The 22,321-nt window shown below is 42.5% G+C and overlaps 1 protein-coding gene across 2 annotated transcripts in view; it reads left to right on the top strand.

Annotated features, from left to right (window-relative positions):
- Positions 1-20,097, top strand: part of PRICKLE1 (prickle planar cell polarity protein 1) — a 61,421-nt gene extending 41,324 nt beyond the window's left edge. Inside the window, exons 1-8 of one of the 2 annotated variants that reach the window (XM_066591734.1) lie at positions 6,561-6,578; positions 11,680-11,855; positions 13,164-13,277; positions 14,326-14,463; positions 15,019-15,222; positions 15,800-15,986; positions 16,616-17,479; positions 18,163-20,097. In XM_066591734.1, coding sequence (XP_066447831.1) covers positions 11,730-11,855; positions 13,164-13,277; positions 14,326-14,463; positions 15,019-15,222; positions 15,800-15,986; positions 16,616-17,479; positions 18,163-19,022 — 2,493 coding nt within the window. In that variant the 5' untranslated portion in view covers positions 6,561-6,578; positions 11,680-11,729 and the 3' untranslated portion in view covers positions 19,023-20,097. Of the gene's footprint in view, positions 1-6,560; positions 6,579-11,679; positions 11,856-13,163; positions 13,278-14,325; positions 14,464-15,018; positions 15,223-15,799; positions 15,987-16,615; positions 17,480-18,162 lie in introns of those variants that run through there. The other variant, XM_066591733.1, reaches the window with a different exon arrangement.
- The last annotated feature ends 2,224 nt before the right edge of the window (positions 20,098-22,321 follow it).

Raw genomic sequence — 22,321 nt, forward strand, 5'->3', positions numbered from 1 at the left:
TTTGAACGATAATAGTTGTGTCTAGAAGCACGATTATTAAAATAGTTCCTGTAGTTAAGTGGTGAGCGTTCCTATGGATAGCAGTGACCTATAATAGTAAAAGTTTTGCTTCTTTTTTTTTTTTCCTCCAGACACTCAATGCCTGTTTTGTTGATTGGAAAGTACATTTAGATGGGTCTTTCTATCGCTTATTTATTTAATTACAGCAATTTAGACTAATAATTGTAAACTTTTAGTAACACATGTTGGAATTGCCTAATCTATCTTAACTGTCAGCGTATATACCATTAGGCCGCCTGCACACTAATAGATTTGCATTGCGATATCCGCAGTCGGCGTCCACATCGTGGAACCGCTGCAAATACCGTTCGCTCGTATGCTTTTCCGTAGCATGTAATAGAGGGGAAATCGCAGGATTTTCCCTTTTAGTGTGGATTCCACACGGATAAATTCCACTGAAGCTGTCCAATAGAAGCCATCCGACCCGTAGCCCTTCCACCATTGACATTGCAGATAGGTTGCAGATTCCACGTCATTGCCCAGCGAAGGTGCAGGAAGAAAACATTTAAAAAAAAAATAAAATCTTTACTGCGCATGTCTGACAGCAGCTCGCCGCAGCCATCCGCAGTACAGATAAAGAAAAAACGGGTACGTACGGACGCCGGCTGCTGTCGTGGGTCAGATTCCGCTGTGGGCTCCCGCATGCAGAATCAGACCCGTTCAAATGCAGGCGGCCTTACTAGTTATGTGAACCAATATTAAAGTTCCAGAAAAGCAAGACTGCCGAATTGCAGGGAATTGATTTCCAGCAGTCTAGTATTCCTGGTTTTGTGTGTGTTTATATATACAGTATGTGCATGTACCGGTATATACGTAAATGTGTACATTTTGGACCTAGACTTTCCTGATGCAGGAAATTTCCCCCAATTATTAACCCTTTTCAATCCACTGTCTGACGTCTGAAGACATGATTTAAGGCTGTACAGCACTGATGTTGGTAGACGTCCGTCGGGGTTCTCTTACTGTATATTGCCAGCCTCTCTGCTGTTGGAGCCTATCTAACGTGTCACCTCATGCAGTACTGGCTTTAGCCAGCAGATAGCGCCGTTGTATAACAGCAGAAAAAGAGTAAGCCCCCTAGGAAAAGCGGGATACAAATTGGATTGGAAAGGGTTAAACACTTATTCCTATGACATTGACAATAGGCCATACTTCAATAAATATTGGTGTTAAAATGTGTCGTTTTTTTTTGGTCACGTAAAAAATTGGAATGAACTATGGATGTCCAACTTCTTTTCTCCCAGCTGCTATCAAATATTGATTGTGACGGCAGTCTGTAGCTATAAAACGCTGGTCCTACACTTGTGTATTCACGATGATGTGCAGTCGTGGTGGGAGTCTAGCTGCACATCAAAACCTGCATGCGATTTTATTGCAGATTGTGGCTTTGATTGAAGCTATTTCTGATGCCCCTGCGTTCATATTGGCCCATGTGGACACTTAATGCCGGAGTAGGAATGATGCAGTAGCTCACTTGTTTGGGGTTGGCACTATAGCAGACTCACATTAGTCACCAAGAAGTCTCTCGTGTTGTTCCCTTCTTTCTGAGTAGCATTTCTGGGAGGTGGCCTTGGTATTCATTACAACGACTTGGCCGGTGTCTGCGTTGTGGTTAAACCTCTGTCTATCCACATGAAGAACAGACCTCTATGGTATAGTTATTCCGGCAACAGGCTAATGAAAGGGGAGAACTCTCTCACCATTTTCTTGTTTAATCCACTCTTTACCTTTTTAAGGGTTTTCATTAAGTTGATGTTTCGTAGTCCCTTCATGGCACTAATGTGTTTTATGTTCAACATGAACTGATAAGACTTGTCTGGCTTGAATATTTCTCATACACACAAGCTGAACGTCATCCAAGATGTCAGCTGACTAATATTTTGATATTCCGTTCCTTTGTGACTTCTGTAGGTGGTCAGCCAAAGATTTTATGGGTGACTAGTTTCTATGGTCAGTGATATACAGGATGTTCATATAAGATTTTGTGGTCATTGATCAAATCCCTTCCTATAAAGTAATGATGGCGATTGCCGTCTTTTGTGCATCCTGCACCTTTTTGAAGCCTTGGCAGGCATTTATTGAGGTTTGTAGAATGAGTGCTGTAGATAAGCTGCAGGTGTGCACCATTGTGAGGGGACCTGCTGCTTGTTTGGGTAGAAGACCATTTGTATATCTAGCACACAAACTATAAATGTGCAAGCAAAAGCCCACATCTGCTTCCATTCCCCTCCATCATGCCTTGGGTCTACCGGCTATGAAGGATGTGGAATCTCCAGTGTTCCTCTGTACACACAATAGTTCCACATTCCACTCTGTTACTGTAAAATGAAGGTGGAGGAGGGGGGGGTATTTACCTTGTATAGAAGACCTGTATGGCCTTAACTCACCCAGTCAACGAAGGGGTTTCTGGTATAATCGCATGTTCTCCTGGGACCTTCCTTCTATGTGTAGCATGGAAGATTATTGACTAGTGATGTGTAAGCGTTTTGGTCTTTTACTCAGTTCGGCCTTCGTAAGTTCTTTGCTCAGCATTAGTTTTTAATGAATTATCAATATTACAGTTTTGTATGATGCTTCTAGCTTTCCATATTCCTACAAATGTAAAAGGATGAAAAAACCCAAACCTAATGTGAACAGAAAAGACCCTATGTATGCTTTGGTAAGAAAAGAAAAAAAAAATCAAACTTTTATTTTTTCTATAGTATGGCCATAAATCCGGTTCAGCTAAATGAATACTACGGTGGCTCTGTGGTTAGGACTGTTGCCTTGCAGCGCTGGGGTTCTGGGTTCATCCTGCTACGGACAACATCTGTATGGAGTTTGCATGTTCTCCCTGTGTTTGTGTAGGGTTCTTCTTCATACTCTGGTTTCTTCCCACACTCCAATAACATACGAATATGTAAATATACACTGTGACAATCTGCCTACAGCGCTATGAAATGTGTGTGCTACTTACATGAGGAAAATAGAAAATTGTCCTATTTGTCAGATGTTTGTGTCTGGATACAGTTCTGTTGCAGGCTGCCTCCTTATTCGGACTCTGTAGACAGGCATACACACCATGGGCAAACCCCAAAATTCATGCTTGTAGATTTTCTTCTTCTTGCCATTAGTATGTTTTTACTATTGCTGTTCTCTGCTTTATTTGTGAGCTCCTTTACTGTAGTGGACATGGAAGCTTGTAACTCCTGGCCGATTAGTATTCTGGTAGCAGTTTAAGAGTTCCGGTGTGAGATACATAGACCTCCTTGAATAAGGTTATTATAGGAAATGCCTGAATAATCCCTGTTCCCATAAAACACCATACATATGCATGTTGTCCGCTAGTTACAGCTTCAGTGGTGCGAAGTGTTTTGTGATGTGTTTTTTGCCCGGATTATTGAAGCCGCATTTGATTTTTACAAGGCTGAGCACTGTAAATGACTGGATACTGGAAACCACCAGCAGAGTCCTTCTGTGTTGTTGACTTATGTCCCGAGAAGCCAGCGCAGGAAGTCTGCCGAAGGAATGGCACTCAATCATTCCCCTTCATGGCTGGCCAGGAAGGTAAACAGTCTCTATCGCTAATTATAGACGACCATGGATATAATGTGGCCATTCATTGTAAATGAGAAAATTCTTATCGTAATTACAGGTGTAAAATGCCCCCATTCTGTGCATCGCCTTCCGTTTCTGAGCGATGAAAACATGGAGTTTATGTAACAAATTTTGTGTGTTTTTAGGAATAACTTTTCAAATTGTTCTCCTTCCTACTAAGGAAACAAGAAGGTGATCTAGAAGAGGGCTAATGTGATAAGGACTAATGCATAGAGTTGTGGAAACCTTGTATCCACTAATATGTAAATTAGTAGCCAACAGTATTTGCATGCACTCTACTGGATATGCAGTGCTGCCTTGCAGGTGTCTATGGTCCGCCATCCTCCCTCTGCTTACCCCAAACATGTGAAGCACAGCTATGCCCAAGGGCTGCTCCTCTGCTTATAAAGGGACCATTCAGGAAAACCTGATGCATCTTATCTTTTGTAGGAGCCGAGGGCTGGCACAGATAGAAGTCCTGCACTGCTGCCTCAGTCCCTGCAATGGGCATACCACAACATGTCAGGCTTTCCTGGACTCTGCCTTTATAAGGGAATCTGTAATGTCTGTTTGGTTTCCAGCAAGAACTCTGGCATTTTGATGGAATTTGCTGGACAAAATAACGCAGCTTACAGCACCATTTAACCCGTTTTTTTTCTAGTGGAAATCGGCGACTGGGGTTCTAAATGGAATCTCCGACGACTATTTATTTAAACGAACCCTCGCCCTTTTTATTTCTTAAGGAAACTTGTTTTGCGACTATGCCGATCTGAAATAAAATTGACACTTCTAGTTTCATGCACTCACATCGTCATTTTGGAAATGCAACACTCTTGAGTCAAAGAACATTCTAGCAAATTACGTAGATTTCGGACCACTGACAAGAACCATGCATTTGAGAGGCATGACAACCCCCTCCAATCACCCGCTATGAAGGTATAATGTTAAAGTGAACAATAGGCTACGCTTGACGGGCGCTTTCCTTTTAATTAAACAGTTTTGCAGATAGTGTATAGAGTAATGGCCATTGTACACAGAACGATTATCGTTCAGACGCCCGCGCTCCTGCGGGAATTTGAACAATAATCGTCCCGTGTAAATGCATGCAGCGACTGAAGAAGCTTTTTTTTCCAGTTTTTAGTTTCTGTATGCAAAAAACTGAATGCCGAGCCCTTCAGTGTAGACTGTAAAGACTGCTTACTGTGAATTGAGGCGGGTGAACAAGCGAGTGTACGAGATCGAAAGAGCTGTTTAGTTAGACAGGCAGATACATCGTTGGCGCCTTCAAATGAGCATCTTTCAGTATCATTCAGTCTTTCACATTCGCTGTGTGTGCGTGAGAATGCATGAGCACTAGAGATGAGCGAACGTACTCGGTAAGGGCGATTTCGCAATCGAGAACCGCGATTTTCGAGTACTTCACTACTTGGGTGAAAAGTACTCGGGTGCGCTCTGGGTGAGCGGGGGGTTGCAGCGGGGAGTGGGGGGGAGAGGGAGAGAGAGAGGGCTCCCCCCTGTTCCCCGCTGCTACCCCCCACTCCCCTCTGCAACCCCCCGCCCCACAGCGCCCCCGAGTACTTTTCACCCGAGTAGTGAAGTACTCGAAAATCGCGGTGCTCGATTGTGAAATCGCCCTTACCGAGTACGTTCCTCATCTCTAATGAGCACTACTTAAGCTGAATGATAAGTGAATGAGCCAACAATTGTTTTTTTATTTATTTTTTTTTACACCTGCATTAAATTAACAAGCAAAAAGTCATGATTTTGAAGTAGTGAGTCAGTCATCGGCTCACATTTAGAGCAAACGACTATCATTCACTTTCACTTGTTGGAACAATAGTGGTCAACAAATTGTTCTAACAGCACCTTAATCCCTGTATCATATTGGCTCTACACAAGAGCCTAGACCCTCATAGTCATTGTGGATTTAAAGGGATTCCATTTGATGAACTAAGGTTTGCTTATGCTGCCTGTTTATACAGACAGGTAAATCATTCACTCACTAAATTGTTTAGTCGTTCACATTCGCTGTGTAACTGAATGAGTGAACGATCGGTATTTAAACTGAACGATTAGCGAACGAGCCAATGGACGGATTATCACTGCGGAATTCGCGGCCAGACGCTCGCCGCGAATTCTACAGCAATGACCCTCCTTAGACATGCTAGGTTAAAAGTCTCCCCTGCCCACAAGCGGAAATCGATTGCGATTTTCCACTCACAGGAGAATCACAGCATGTTCTATTCTGCATGGAAAATCACACGGATTGCTTCCATTGCAGTCAATGGAAGCCGACCGTCCCACAGTATTCCGCGCATTGGGCACTGCGGAATTACTATGAGAATCTGTGTTAGCGTAGTGCCGGCGCATCATGCATTGCGCATGCGTCCCAGCTCACCGGGCGAGGCGCACGCGGCGGATCCTGAGAGTGAGTGTTGGGTTCCTGGGGGGTGCCGGGTCTGATCCCACTGCGTGATTTTTGCAGTTGGAATCCGACCCGGCCTTGGGCATGAGGCCTCATGCTTGATCAATAAGTGAACGAATTACCCTTTATCGTTTGGCTGCTTACACTGCACGATTATTGTTCATGTGCTGATCCTACAGTAGGCCAAGGACTGCTTCTGCTGCCTTGATGCACCGAGAAGAGCTCATATGGCCTTTGGGTAAAGGCAGCTGGAATTCCTGCTGGCCATCTGATTTTGTGGTGTTGGAATTTTGTGTAATCAAAAGGCTGAATGGGGGGTTGGGCCAGTGACAGCATGAATAAATAGAGGGGCTGGCCCTTTAAGTACAGGTAGGTATGGCTTGCAGAGCTCACTCAGAATGGAAACAAACTAAGTGCAGTCACATCCAGTTATGTGTATAGCTGCTGCTGAAGCCTCTCCAAAGGACTTGTGTGCTATACATCACTGGGACTATTCTCTCATCTAACCACTGAAGAGGTAAGGGCAGGACTTGGCTTCTTTTTAAGTAATAGATTTGGTTTTTTTTTGTAATTTTGAGTGTTTTATTAGTTTTTTTTCTCTAGAATTTATCCACCTCTTTTCAATTTTTCTTAATGCTATTGATTTTTATAACCTAGCGTTTGATATTGCTTCAGTAAATCTAGGATCATATGGAGATACCGCACGAGAGTACTATCACCATCCTGCGGCTTTCATATGACTGGCGCTCAGACACGTAATCTGCTGGCTCTATAAGTGAGGTTAATTGGATGTTGCTGCCTGAAGCTGTAGCAGAGGGTCGGGTCCGCTGGCTGTGCCTCTGTTCTAGATGACACACACCATGGCCCCACATTTGATCCCTTTTATGGAACAAGCATTGCGTTTGTATGTAGCGTGTGCAGGTTGGCTGTCAGCTGGCCTGTCTGATCTGCAGGTGGTCTGGGGGCGCTTTAAATTTCAGCAGTGTATTCATGGGAATGATGTGTTTCCTGATACGTTCCGTCTGGCCACACAAAAGCTTCCATAGAAGTATGTTTTATGTAATCTGTGTATGTGATGGTCTATCTGATATTGGATTTCATCAGTCTTCTTAGCATGGATTTTGTTCACTCTGGTAATGTAAAAGGATTGCTGGTATAGGCTTTCACCATCCGCTAATGCTCTGGTGCCTTGGAATGCCATTTATGTGCTATATTGCTAATCAAGTGGTAATTTCTCACCATGTTCATTATGGAGAACCATGATTGTGTTTTGGATTTATACAGTGTTGTGTTTGTTTGTTTTTTTTGTTGTGTTTTTGTTTTGTTTTTTTCTCCCCCATGGGCTATTATGTGGCCTTTAACTTGTGGATGCCCCCTTCTCCTGAAAACCTGCTTTAATGAGTCCCATAATATAAAACACAAAAGGGTGTTGTTCAGTCCAGCAGGTGACGGTGTGAGATGTAAATACCCGTGGGGCAGTCGGATTGTGGCTTCCCAGAGGTCATCACAGGACAGATCCCAGAAACCAGGCAATGATGGCTACTTAAAGTTTTATTGTTGCCGGCTTAACGAATTCTTGTTGTGGTTTTCAAATCAATCTTTCTATTGCCCCACCTCTTCCCTGGCGTCAGGACTTCTATAACTTCACTCCTTCTTTTGAAGTGGAAATGTGGATGATTTACTACAAGGTATTAGAGGACAAGTCTTTAATTATACAGCTTAATTACAAGAGGCCTAGTTGTAAATGAAAAATTAATCAGTAGGGTGGACATGGGGTTATTGGGATGGCGTACACTGGCCTTTCTATGGTTTGTTTTGGACATCTGTCTTTATAAAAAGTGAGATTCCATAGGTGATGGTTAGGGAGCTCTCAACAAGGGCAATGGATTGGAAATGCATAATGGAACAATGATTGTTCACATGAGCAAAAGTGAACCACGATCGTTCAGTCGTTGGCTTGTGTTTAGACCGAATGACAAACAATTGTTCACTTTGCGCTCAGCTTATTCTGTGAATGAGTGACCGATTTCTCGTTTGAATGAGCAAACTATATATCTGCCTATATAAACAGCGTGTATGAGACACCGATGACGTCACTCAGCTCTTCTAAAAGGGCCCTCTGAAGCATGATTGGCCGTCCACTTGGTAACGGGTCACAAGTTTCAATATGCACTCGGATCCGGGCACATAAATGTAGTGGTAATGCCTGCTTTCCATTCGGTCATTTGGACTGCCTGACATGGCCCTAACTTGTATACTCTGAAGGCACCATAGAGCTTCCTTTATTCAGTAACTTGCTGTGTCTGTGAGGTCCAGAATGTTACTGTTTTGCTGTCTTGGTAGTATACGCCACCTGGATCAATAAGAATTGTTTGCAGATGGAACTCTTGGCCCCTTTGTAAAATGATGAAATCCTGACCCGAACATATCTTCAACCCCCCCCCCAAGTTAAGCTGGAAGATTAACCCATCGTGGTACTACTGGTATTCAGAAAATGCCAGCATGCACTTCACAAAACAGAATCTTGTTTATACTTTGCCGTTTTTGCCTTTAAAATAGCCTTCTATCGGATTAGTTGTTACAGCTGCCGTGCCGGTTTCTGCATGCTGACTGTCACTGACATGGCCAGCAGTTCACCACTTCCTTTGAAGAACATGTACAACTGTAAAAGCATTTATATGTATGACGGCTGCAGCACCCACAATTCAGTTCGGCAGACTACTCCGTGTAGTGGGTTCCTAGGCAATACTCCATTTGTAGTTTGTTCATTAGGGCCGTTTTTTTAATTCTGCTTTTTCAGTTATTGATATCCGTCCTTGCAATGTGTGATGGTTACAAAAACCAATTTAAGGATAAAAATGGCAGCACCTTCCATCTTTTGGCGTTCCGTTGGAACAACTCGCTCATTGGTTCCAATGGGACCTTAAAAGACATTGCATGTGGTGTGATGTGATGTTTCCCATTGAAACCTATGGGGAAACTCTTGTGATCCTTTTGAGCCTGAGGATTGCAGTTTCACAGAAGAGATGTGAGGCGGTTTAGAATGAAAAATGCCTCGTATCTGTGCGAAAAACGCACATTGGCATGTGCGATATTGGGCCAAGTTTCTCAGCCCGATACTGCACTCAACCGGTGAATGTAGCCCATCGGTAACAAAATAACTCTGGTCACCGACTACTTTACTAGGACCAGTAGAGGAATATCCCTAATACACATTTCCTTATGGATAATCTAGAAAATGAGTTTAACGGAGTCCCTTTAAAGCGCATTACATTTTACAGCCCCGTCCAGTAATACTTGTAAAGCGCTGTATTTATGATCTTTTCAGCACACTTCTCTTACATCTGCTTTAGAGATGTTTTTTCCTTTTCGCTATAACACAACTAGCCCCCTTCACTGCGTGTTAACAGCTTGCCCTCTAAATTGAATTTATTATTTTTTATATATTTTACATCCCATGGCTGTAATGAAAACACTTTAAAAACATTTGGTAGTTGAACGGTGTATTTTTATTCGAAGTAATGCTTCTCACTCATCTGTAGAATAATTTGACTCTGCCTATTGCATCCCGAATGTGTGGTGGAGTCTTTAAGATGTCTGTTGGAAAGCTTAAGCCTTGACCTGCGAGTGAGCAGCTGTGGAGACAGCTCTGCCATTATGTGTGTATCACAGTGTCTGTACTGTATGCAGATGCTAATATTTCAGTCTGGTTAAACCATCATGTTTCATATGGATAAGACCGTCTTTTATAACCGCTTCGGAGTCTAAGAACGTTACACAGTTGAGCTTTACTGCCTTTGCCAAGGTGATGTCTCCACCGTTGGATCCCCCAGAAATCTGAATTGGCTCAGTAAAAAAAAAAACATATTTTCATATAAAAAATTTCGGACTCTTTGCTTTGGTTCCCATCCCACCCGTATAGTGACTCCCTCTTTATAATTTTAAGCAGGTTTAGATTCTTTTTTCCAAATGTAACTTATACTTGATGAGTCATTGCTTTCTGGAAATCCATAAATAAGGACTTTCATATTTTGATTTGATTGAATTGAATTATTGAAGCTGGTCAAGTTGGCCAATATTGTTAAATTTCTTCTTTAACTCTGTAGTCAAATTTATTGGGCAATTAGAGTACCAAATTCAAGTTTTTAAATTTGTCCAGCAAGAGAACAGTATAAGTTTTGCCTAGAAGTACGAAGCGGATTGCAATACTCCGGTTAGTGAGAACTAGTACTTTTCTATATGCACTATCGTTTTGGATGTGAGTGGCAATAACTTGGAGGACGTAACTGTCATATACTCTGGTTCGCTGAGGCAGTTGCCTTTTCTGAAAGGTGTCTTGCAGAATAGAAGGTAAACGTTGGTCATGGCGTAGGGGCTTAGAGGCTGGTCATGGCGTAGGGGCTTAGAGGCTGGTCATGGCGTAGGGGCTTAGAGGCTGGTCATGGCGTAGGGGCTTAGAGGCTGGTCATGGCGTAGGGGCTTAGAGGCTGGTCATGGCGTAGGGGCTTAGAGGCTGGTCATGGCGTAGGGGCTTAGAGGCTGGTCATGGCGTAGGGGCTTAGAGGCTGGTCATGGCGTAGGGGCTTAGAGGTTAGTTGATGTTACAAGTGACTTGTGAACAGTTGGCTAGTGTGACTAGTAGATCTGCACCTGTTGAAGGGAACGTTTGTTTTACTGTTACTAGTGGAAAGATCAGCACAATGTTCTGTATTATCCAGGGTCAAAAGGTTATAATCCCTGTAGGGTTAAACTGTAGCTTCCTTTGTTGGTATGCTCTCTATCTTCTGTGCAAAAGAGGAACTCCGGCTCATCGGTGGTTATAATCTGTTACTCCCGCCGCTCGAATTGCATCCTGATTAGGCGTGAAATATGACTGGCATGATTCATCGGGGCGAAAGACCTGAGCGTATTAATGAAGCTTTCCAAAATACATGAATGCTAAGACTGGAGACCGCTGACAAGTTCCTGATGCCTCGTCCTCCTATGATTAGATATGTACTAAGGACATCTTCAGTGTTTGGATCGATGATGTTGTATTGTATCAAACTTAAATATGGGAACTAGAGTATTTATCACCCGATAAGCCGGACTGTTCTCATCTGTCGTGCTCTCAATCGTACCCTAAACTCTTATAGGTTCGCTTATGTGCTCCTTTTTTTTCATCTTTAGAAGATACAGTTGAAGTAATTTTGTGCTGGCAAATAAAGCATGTAGTACAGCTTTATACACTGTAAGCTAACTGGGAACATCTGTATTAATGATTCAATAAATGTATTTTTACTATAGCTTTATGTCATTCTGCCAGAATTTCTCCCCAAAGCCTTGTTTTTTGGCCTGTAGAATTTCCCACCCGTGAACCGGTGAGAAAATGACTTGCTGATGTTGCAGATGAACTTTCCAGACCACTGAGGTCCCCTCTTCAGAGGTGACATCTGAGGATCTGGCTTTTGGTGCCTTGAATGGCATGTATACATTTCAAAGTGGGCCTCTGACATAGCTGCATGGGTATAGATTTTCTTCTAAAGTAAATATACTGTAAAACATTATCTCAGCATGACGCTCTTTGGATTTAAATTAAGTGTTGACTTTTTTTTCTTTTGTCTCTTTTTCTTTCTTAGAGCAATTAATGACTGAATCCTCTTGAACTAGTACATTCTATTATCTGCCTATGGCGATGGAGCAGAAAGTCAGCAAGCTCACTTACGGGTGTCAGCGAAGCTCCACATCGGATGATGATTCTGGTTGTGCTATGGAGGAGTACACTTGGGTTCCACCGGGCCTTCGTCCTGAACAGGTAGGAACAAAGTGATGGCTGTCCATGTGTTTTTGACAACATATACCCTTTTTCTGTATGTACTATTTTATATTATAGAGCCTCATGTGGCGCAGAGTGTTAAGGCAGCAGAATGCAGTCCTAAGCTCTCGCTCACAACCTGAAGTTTGTGGGTTCAATCCCCGCATGGTAGCCACTGAGTTATCAAGCTTCAGGTAGTTGGCTTAAGGTCGACTCTGTCATCCATTCTTCCGAGGTCGGTAAAATGAGTACCCAGCTTGCTGGGGAGTAAAGATCACTAGGGAAGGCAATGGTAAACCACCCCTCAAAAACAGTCTGCCAAGAAAACGTCACAATGTGACGTCACTCTAGGAGTTGGTCACGACTCTATGCTTGCACCAGGAGACTTTTACCTTATTTTCTATTACACACTCCATATGTTCATACGTAAGGCTTGGAGATGGTAGTGCCGAGCCTTTTTTAATAGGTATTCTATAGGTTATATTACAATACCGTATGTTTTTCCATTGTCTAGTAATTCCACACAGTAGCGAAACCTCTGAATAAAGATAAGCAGGCTGCCCTGTAATGTTATGACCTAGCGTTAAGCACATAAGGACAGAACTGCTTATCTGGCATAGTGTTTGGAAAAGGATGTAGTTAAACTGTGCCTCTTTAGTCGAACCTGGCATCTGGTTAAAACATGTTTGGATTTGACCCCTCCCATGAAGTTGACTTCAGGTCCTCTGGAAAAAGCTCAGATGGAAGCAATGAAAGCTGCGGCTCGGGATGAACCTACCAGCAGGGGTTGACAAAGCCTCTTTTGTCTCACCAATGTGTAAAATGCAAGAGGCAAATTAAACCTGTTTATAGGGGCCGTTTTCTAGATGGCTTCTCGCGTTATGCAAAGTAATTGTAGGTAGAAATGCTGGAATTTCTATGGACTTGATGACTAGTGGTAGAGGAGGTGGGTATAATGGCCACATTAAATGGGCATAATTTATGGTGCCCTCTAATAGGCGCTGCAACTTGCATTCCAGAAAAGCAATTCAGCAGCTGGGTGTAAACTGCCCGTCTACTGGTGCTGAGTTGGCTCATCTGGTGCTCATTATCACATAAACCCTAAAGCTGCCTCAATCCTAATGTGCGTTGTTTGCTTTTCTTGGCCATTTCACCTCCAGTTTACCTTCTCTTTAATGCATCTGGAATACAAAGACGTCCATTCTCTACAGCAGATATTCATGTCCTATAAATAAATGGCATACATTGCATTAATGTCTTCAACTGTTCCCATTCACCATACACAAATCGTTTCGGTTTATTCTGTAGGTTCAGCTATATTTTGCCTGCTTGCCAGAAGAAAAAGTTCCCTATGTGAACAGTGTAGGTGAAAAGTATCGCATCAAACAGCTCCTCTATCAGCTCCCCCCGCATGATAATGAGGTAAGACTAAACGTGTTTGATATTGCTGTAGAACGTGATGCCTTGACTACTGGGGCTCATTCACATGAGCAGCTCCATCGCATGTGTGAATGGAAGAATAAAAGTCCATAGACTTTTGCCTCCATTCACCGCCTGTTACGCACGGGAAATACGTCCGTGTAATGCGCGGTGACAATACATCCGTGTGAATGAGCCCTTATTATTGCTTGTTATTATTGCCTATTGTGCTTATAGGACCGGGAATATGGAATCCAGGGTGTCCTTTTTTTAGATTTACCTGGCTCCCTGTTCACTTATTGCCCCCCTGGAGGTTGGAGCTTGGTCTGTGAGCAGGACTTTCTTCAGTCAGTGCGTGCACAACACACTTTTGTATATGGAAGTGTGGATGCACTGAGTGAAGAGAAGCGTCGCACTCAGACTGAGCACTGCCTTCCAGCGGAACCAGTAAGTGAATAGGAAGCTGCGTAAGTATAAAAAGTACACCCCTGGACTCAGTTTGCTGTCCTATGAGCACTATACCTTAGTTTATGGCCTCTATCATACGTGATGGGTTACCTTTTTAGAGTACGTTCAGAAGTAGTGAAATTGGTACAGAAAATCTACACCAAAATCTGTGTCAAGTTCTGCTCCAAAAAAGCGTCAAAATCTGCACCATTGGTGTAGCTCTGGACTCCGCTTTTTGGTGTGGATCCACAGCAGAATTCACCCCTTCATGTGAAAGGGTGTAATTTGCTGTGGCTTGGCAGTGTGAACGTGCCCTGAAGCTCCATTGTACTGCAGTTTGCACTTTACATCATCTTTTATCCTACATTCTGGACATTTTTACACTGTTTTCTATGTAAGCGTTTTCTCCTTCCTCATACTTGAATGTTAATATATTTTCCTTTTAGCTCCGTTTGTACCATTTTATAGCCTCATACCGTATTTTTCATTGTATACCTGTAAGAGCTATATAGTTTGTTTACTCTTCTGGAGAATGCCAGTCAAGTGTCAAATAATTCCCCAGTCTGCCAATAACGGGTATTGACAAAATGGTTTGTTTCCATAGGTACGTTATTGCCAGTCGTTAAGTGAAGAAGAGAAGAAGGAACTGATGTTGTTCAGTACTCAGCGTAAAAAAGAGGCGCTCGGGAGAGGCAATATTAAAATCTTGTCGAGGGCCGTGATGCATGCTGTGTGTGAGCAGGTAATAGGAATGTCTTCTATCTAGGATGAACATTTTATGTCCTCTTCGCAGTACAGAACATACAAGAACAGGGCAAGCCTGCATGACATCGGTCATGTTGTAGGCAGCGTCTCTGTAAGAACCTCCACAGTAGTGTCATCCCTCCATTCACCCTGGCTCGTATAACAATTCCCTCCAGCTAGTCTGCCGGTGTACGTGTACATCCCTCGTGCCTGTACAGACTTGTGCTTTCTTTATGGGAGAAGTGTCAAATTGTAGCCAGATGGCTAACTTTTTTTTATTAAAACCACATTCAAATAATGAAAACCAGCTTAAGTGGTCCTTTAAATATCTACTTTACATTAGCAATATTTTTTTTTGGTTTGGAATCAGTTTATGGCTGGGGATTATTGGACTTTTCTCCCTTTTTGGATTTTAAATGGGTGTTTAAATTCCTGTAAGTTTTATGTCAGAAGTAGTATTTTTCCTTTTAATGTGTACGGCATTACATGTGCCAACTTTCTATCAGCATCGTATAGAGCAGACTTTTCATACAACTCATTTATTCTTCTCTAGTGCGGCGACAAGATTAATGGAGGTGAAATAGCCATTTTCGTTTCGAGGGCTGGTCCTGGGATATGTTGGCATCCATCATGTTTCGTATGTTCCACGTGTAACGAGCTACTGGTCGATCTAATCTACTTCTACCAAGATGGAAAAATACACTGTGGCCGGCACCATGCTGAACTACTTAAACCAAGATGCTCAGCATGTGATGAGGTATATAACCCATGCAACAATACATTTCTTGAAGAAACAACTTTGTTCTGCTCTTTCTGTTTCAGATGTTCATTACGTAAATATTGGGTCTTTGTACAAAAGTTCGAATGTAATTATTAAACTATTAAAGGCGTTTTCCGTGGAAAATATTACTGACTGATCTTCAGGATAGGTCATCGATAGTTGATCAGTCGCTCGAGACCCCGACAAATCAGCTGAGCGGGCGCATGCTGTCAGTGCTGCAAATACACAGAGGTTGGAGGCGAAATCTATGTAGTGGCCGGTGCTTGTAATTGCAGGGATAGCTCACGTTGATCTCAGTGATAGTCGTACCTGCAGTTACAAGCACCGGCCACTAGACAGAGGTCAGTGTGGAGACTTCTGCACCGACCTCTGTATATTTGCGGCGCTGACGGCATGCGCCCGCTCAGCTGATCGGTCGGAGACCCGAGCGACTGACCCCAGCCGATCAACTATTGATGACCTAGCCTTAGGATAGGTAATCAGTAGCATTTTCCACAAAAAAACCCTTTCTAATATGTTAATTTTTGTGGTCCTAACTGTTGTGTCCTTGTAGATTATATTTGCTGATGAGTGCACCGAAGCTGAAGGGCGTCACTGGCATATGAAACATTTTTGTTGCTATGAGTGTGAGACTGTGCTTGGAGGACAGAGATATATCATGAAGGATGGTCGTCCCTTCTGTTGTGGCTGCTTCGAATCCCATTATGCAGAATACTGTGAATCCTGTGGAGAACATATAGGTAATGTGAAACTTTTCTTGTAACCACTTGTAATGTGTAAAGGCCCATTTACACTAATCGGCGATCGTTTTAGCGATAATCGGTGCGTGTAAATGTGCGCCCATCGTCCACTTTTCAGGCATTTCTGGTTGATCCTTAAATTCAGTCCAACCTAAAAATCGTCCTTCACTCTTATCAGAAGTTCTCCACGGGGAGTGCTGATAGCATTGTTTCACCCTGGAGAACAAAGGATCTGAGAGCAGATAAGAGCCTTCCTGCCATTAACTGCCTTCAGGGAAGGCTTCATTTGCATACATAATTGGTATTTAAGTAGCTGAGTAGCTACTTATGAAAAATGATCGCTCAAAGCTGTCACTCAAACTGTCGTTTAAGCAATCTTTTAGCGATCATATGCTGGTGTAAATGGGCCTTTATGAAGTGTTCTGATGAGAGAACTAGAATAGAACCATTTTTAAGTGTGCTGATTAGACCATTGTAATAGAAATACACATATGTATGCAAATTATTTGGTGCCCTGCTTTTGGTAACTATATATAATGTGTCTAACCACACTTTTAACTCTGCTGTTCTCAATTCTAGTCTTGAAACAAGAACCTAATATGATATCCTCTTGCATTTGTTTGTTCTAGGTGTTGACCATGCCCAGATGACTTATGACGGCCAGCACTGGCATGCAACAGAAAGCTGTTTTTCTTGTGCACAATGCAAAGTTTCCCTACTTGGATGCCCTTTTCTGCCAAAAAAGGGCCGAATCTATTGCTCAAAAACCTGCAGTTTGGGAGAAGACATCCACGCTTCCGATTCCTCTGACTCAGCGTTTCAGTCTGCCAGGTCTAGAGAGTCCAGAAGAAGTGTAAGAATGGGAAAGAGCAGCAGATCTGCAGATCAATGTAGGCAATCGCTTTTGCTGTCTCCAGCATTAAATTACAAGTTCCCAGGACTGTCTGGCAATGCTGATGATACACTGTCTCGTAAGATGGATGACCTCAACTTATCAAGGCAAGGTGCCAGTTTTCATAATGACTTCTGGAAAGGAAGAGATGAGCAGGACACTCCAGAGGATCATGAAGAATGGGCTGAGCATGATGACTACATGACTCAATTACTTATAAAGTTTGGCGAGAAAGGACTCTTTCAGCAGCCTACTGAAGATAATCGATCTACTGAACAATGGATTTCAGAAAATATCAAAATGTGTAGTGACTTAAAAAGAAGCGGGCGCAATCAGAGTTTGGCAAGTAAAAAGTATCAGACTGATATGTATTGGGCGCAGTCACAAGATGGTCTTGGAGACTCTGCTTACGGCAGTCACCCGGGGCCAGCCAGCAGCAGGAAGATACAGGAGCTGGATTTGGATCATGGAACATCTGGCTACAAACATGATAAGTTACCCTGGTATAAAGACTCGTTGGAATGTTTGTCTGATAATATCAAACCACAGCTTGAAAACATATGCAACTCTATGGATTCGTTGGCATTGTCCAACATCACAGGTAACGCCTTTTATTCTGTATTATGTAGATTACATTATAGTTCCGACAAGGATCAAATGTTTTGCTGGTTTATAAAAGATCATGTATACAACAACTACAAACTAAAAGTACAAAGTAATTGCAATTACTAGAAAATGCACATTTTCTCCAAAAAAGGTATATGAGCATTTTGCTTTGAATTAGAAAGAAAGCATCTTAATTAGAGATGAGCGAGTATACTCGGTAAAGGCAATTGCTCGAGCGAGCATTGCCTTATCGAGTACCTGCCCGCTCGAGATGAAACGTTTGGGTGCCGGCGGCGGGCAGGGGGCTGCGGGGGAGAGCGGAACGGAGGGGAGATCTCTCTCTCTCGCTCCCTCCCCCCCCCCCCCCCCCCCCCCCACCCCCCCCCCCCCGCACCCTCCTGCTGACTGCCGCTCCCCCGCGCCAGCACCCGAACGCTTCATCTCGAGCGGGCAGGTACTCGATGAAGGCAATGCTCGCTCGAGCAATTGCCTTTACCGAGTATACTCGCTCATCTCTAATCTAAATCTTGCTGGCTTTAATAGTTTTACTTACTTTTTGATCTTGGAAGTGATTTGTTTTCGAGAACTTTTTTTTTTTTGTCTGTAAACTTCCCCTGTTTTGTAAATTTATATGGTGTGATTATTTCTTTAGACTAATAGATCTATTCTATTCCCTAGGAGCTTCAATTGATGGGGAAAACAAACCACATTCTTCACACTTTTCGTATCCCAATTTTCAAGACTTGGACACAAGGGATTGTGAGAAAATGAGCAATATGGGAACTCTTAATTCTTCTATGCTGAACAGGAGTGCTGAATCTTTGAAAAGTCTAAGTTTGGAAATTTGCCAGGAAAAGCCACTTCCAGAAGAAAAACCTGTTCACATGTCTGCCCTGAGAAGGTCAAAATCACAGACAAGACCACAAGTCAAATTTTCAGATGATGTAATTGATAATGGAGATTATGGTAGCATTGAAGTCCGGCAGCCACCAATGAGCGAGAGGAGTCGGAGAAGGGTTTATAATTTTGAGGAACGCAACGAAAGACCTCGCCATCATCGGCGTAGGAAAAGCAGGAAATCGCGCTCTGAAAACGCACTCCATCTTGCAGCAGACCAAAAAGTACCTGCCGCACGGGAGAAACCTAGATGTTACACTTCAGAGGATTATGACCGAGTCTTTCAGAGCAAGTCTCCTCAACAGCTTCAAGCCTATATTCAAAACGGTGAACTTTTTGGGCAGTATGCAAATGCTGCTTCAGACTATGGATTGCAAAGCCAAATTATGGATAAGTTTTTTGGTCTTTACGGTGAGGATGATGACTCTTGGTGTTCAACGTGTTCCTCTTCCTCCTCCGACTCGGAAGAGGAGGGGTATTTTCTTGGACAACCTATTCCTCAGCCACGACCACAAAGATATCAGTATTTTACAGATGACTTGCCCAGTCCCACATCTGCACTATCAAGTAGTCATTTTGGCCAAAGGACCACTAAATCCAAAAAGAAGGGACACAAAGGCAAAAACTGTATAATTTCCTAAGACTTGTAAGTGTCTTTCGTTCTCCATTCTCAATCCACAGAGACAGTTCCTTTTTATAGGTCTGCTGAACTTTTTTCCTTTTTCTTTTCTTTTTGTTAATGCTTTGCCATTTGTACCAAAACAGGCCGGCTGGTATTTGCAATGTGTAATTGCTATTGAAAATATTGCGTATAGCAGATGATTTACTTAGCCCATCACAGGTTTACAGTTCAGGTTTGCTTTGTTTTATTGCTTTGCACACAATACTGAGGCTAGAAGTTAGACGGTGCACCATATGCCTTTCATCCAGTGCTATAGATCCATCACACTGGCGAACCAAAGTCCTGGAACTCCTTTTATAAGGCAGACATCTTGTCATTTTTAACACTTCCATTTGTAGCTTACTAGCGTCATTTACTTCTGAATGATATGTTTTCATATGAATGCAGCTTGTTTCCTCGTAATAGTTTGTATTTTGCACGACTAAATCGGAGGTGTATGTCCCGTCACGCGAAGACTTCTTCTTTTGTTCCAGGTGATTACACGGACCCGTACAGGCAGAACCAGATTCTCTCATTTGCAAACATTGTCTGAAGTCTTGTAGGCCATGCGAAGTGTAGAAATATTTAGCTGCAAGTTATTTATAATGTGTTTTTAAACAAATTTAGCCCTAATTTAACTGTGCATATAATAAGTGTATATATTGTATATGCAAATGTAGAACATGTTGTGTTTTTTATATTCTCTGCAAAGTTTCATTGAATTGGGGTCCAACAGAAAAAGTTTTTATTTGCTTTCTGTGGGTTTTGCAATTATAAAATGTTTGGCAAGCAAACCCCAACTGTATCTGGGAAGAATATGTCTTTGTATTCGCACCCGTCTCCTGAGTTATTGGGCCTTATAGGGGGCACTGCAGGGGTGTAGGTTGTAGCACCTCGGTAACCTATAGATTTTATTTATAGAGCAGACTAGCAGAGAAAAGTTGTTGGAACAGCAATAGTTTTGTGTCGGATATGTTTTAGATTCTATAAATCACTTGTTTGATATTTCTAAAAGGCTAACACATTTTTGTGAATAAAAAAAACATAGAACATTCTGCATTTGTTTTTGTTTTTTTTATTTCAATTAGGGGAATTCTGGGAGATTTTATGTTTCTGTTAACGGCGATTCTATTCCTGGAAAGCGGGTTTGACTTTTTTATTTATTTATTTTTTATATGATCTTTTGGATTTGCACATTTTTATCTGTTCCCCATAAAGTGTGGGGCAGGATATCTCCAGCAGGAATAGGTTTATAAAAAGTGAACATTGTGGCCATAGATGCAACACAGTTCATCAGCTGAACTACAAGGCGTGGCAGGTCTGGATTGTCTGAGATTAGGAACAAGGGAGAGTGTTATTGTATGCGCAGTTTTGTTGCCACGTATGGCGAAGATGCGCCTAATTCTTAAAACTGTTGCATGAAGTCTGTTAGGTGCAAGTACCACCTTTCTCCATGGTGTGAAAGTGTGCGCCAAAAAGTTGCATCTTCCACACTGGAGTTTGTGTGCGACTTTTTATGAAACTTTAAAAAAAGTTCTATGTAATGTATCCTACCATGCTGCGCCGCCTAAACCACACCCACAAACGTAGACCGAAAAAATGACGTGACCAGGTGTAAATCCTTTAGAACAGGCGCACAAGGTTCATAAATCAGGCACACGTCATTTAGACTAAAGTTGCATTCTTGGATAATAAGGTTTTCCTAAATGTCCCCCAATGTGTGAGGTTGATACCGCAATACACTGTCCATTACTACTGTCTGGTATACTGCAGCATAATTCACTTAGAATGGTCCTTTAACAATACACAATTTTCGGGCAACAGTAAATGTGCACAGATCGACAAAGCATTTTGATCCGTGTTTGTTCCTGCCGTTCATACACTGAAGATAAGGTGGAGAGCAATAGTAACTTCTGCTTAAATCCGATGGAGCAGGGCAGCTTCTCTCTCCCATCAGGCCACGTCCACTTAAGTGCCACGAGCAATGGCCATTTTTAAACAGAATATTTTGGTGAAAAATGGTCTTGCACCAAAATCTGACTTTTTTTTATGTCCTTTTCACTTGATAAATCTCTTCCTGTATATTTTATAATAATAATATAATAATAATCTTTATTTGTATAGCGCCAACTTATTCCGCAGCGCTTTCAAATATTGTTCACATTAATTATGTCCTTAGGAGACTATAGAGTTTATGATCGTGTACGCTTTATGCAGCCGCAACCCCCCAAAAAGTAATTAATAGGAAAGATCATTTTCCTATTAAGATAATTAAAAGCAGACAAGTTGGAAAAACAGATTTTTGTCTGATTTAAGAACAGTGAGACACAAGTGTATTCCAGCTACACGTTGTCTGTAATACAGGCGAGTGTGCCTACCTGACTGCAGGTCCCCTGACCCATAGATTCCGGTCATAAGACCTGGTTCTGGCCGGGGCACTCGCCCGTATCACAGAAGCATAAATGCCGCCTGTGTTACCGGCCTAAAGGGCTTGTCCAGGACTTAAAATTTCCCAGGCTCAGAATTGTATAAAATAAAGAGAACCTATGCTCACCTGGTGGCCACCGCTCGGAATCCAAAAGAAGCAAGCCGACTGTTGCATGCAGGTCACCCATCACAGGCTCCAGTGATTCATTGGTCTTGAGCCTGTGATTGGCTGAGCAGGGAGTTGGCAGAGCAGGTGAGTGTCTGAGTCTGGCAATTTTTTCTTTTTTAAAGCGGTGTTTTACATGGGAGAGCGCGATATCAGACCGATGGTGCGCTTGTAAAATTGCACTTTTTTTTTTCCTTTTGGGAGTGTGATTTTGCTAGAAAATCCCATTATTGAACATGCGATTACCCCTTTCCCCTCCCACCATGTGTGAAAATCTCATGTATTTTCAACAGGAAAAATTAAAGATTACCTTTGGAAATAATGAAAAATGGAAAAGGTTGTGTTTTTTTTTTTTGTTTCTTTCTCAGCATAGCTGCAAAGAATGTGTTGTATTGTGTTCACAATGCACAAACTTCTGACTGCTTTTGGCTGTGCTTATGCCTAACACTATCCTCGCACAGGCGAGCGCAATATGGGTCCATGAATCCCGCCCTCATATCGCGTTCAGATTCATGTAAATTCCCTGAGGATGCGAGGCTGTTTTATGACAAAACGGTATTGAATCACTTTGGGAATCCACCGCTGCAACAGGAGACCTCACAGCGCCGGCCCCATTAAAAAACGCATCATGCCATGATTTGTTTCCAGCATAGCATGTGTTTGCTACGAAACTTCCTACAAACATG

Source organism: Eleutherodactylus coqui, chromosome 2 (genome assembly GCF_035609145.1).
Source record: "Eleutherodactylus coqui strain aEleCoq1 chromosome 2, aEleCoq1.hap1, whole genome shotgun sequence".
NCBI classification, from domain to species: Eukaryota; Metazoa; Chordata; class Amphibia; order Anura; family Eleutherodactylidae; genus Eleutherodactylus; species Eleutherodactylus coqui.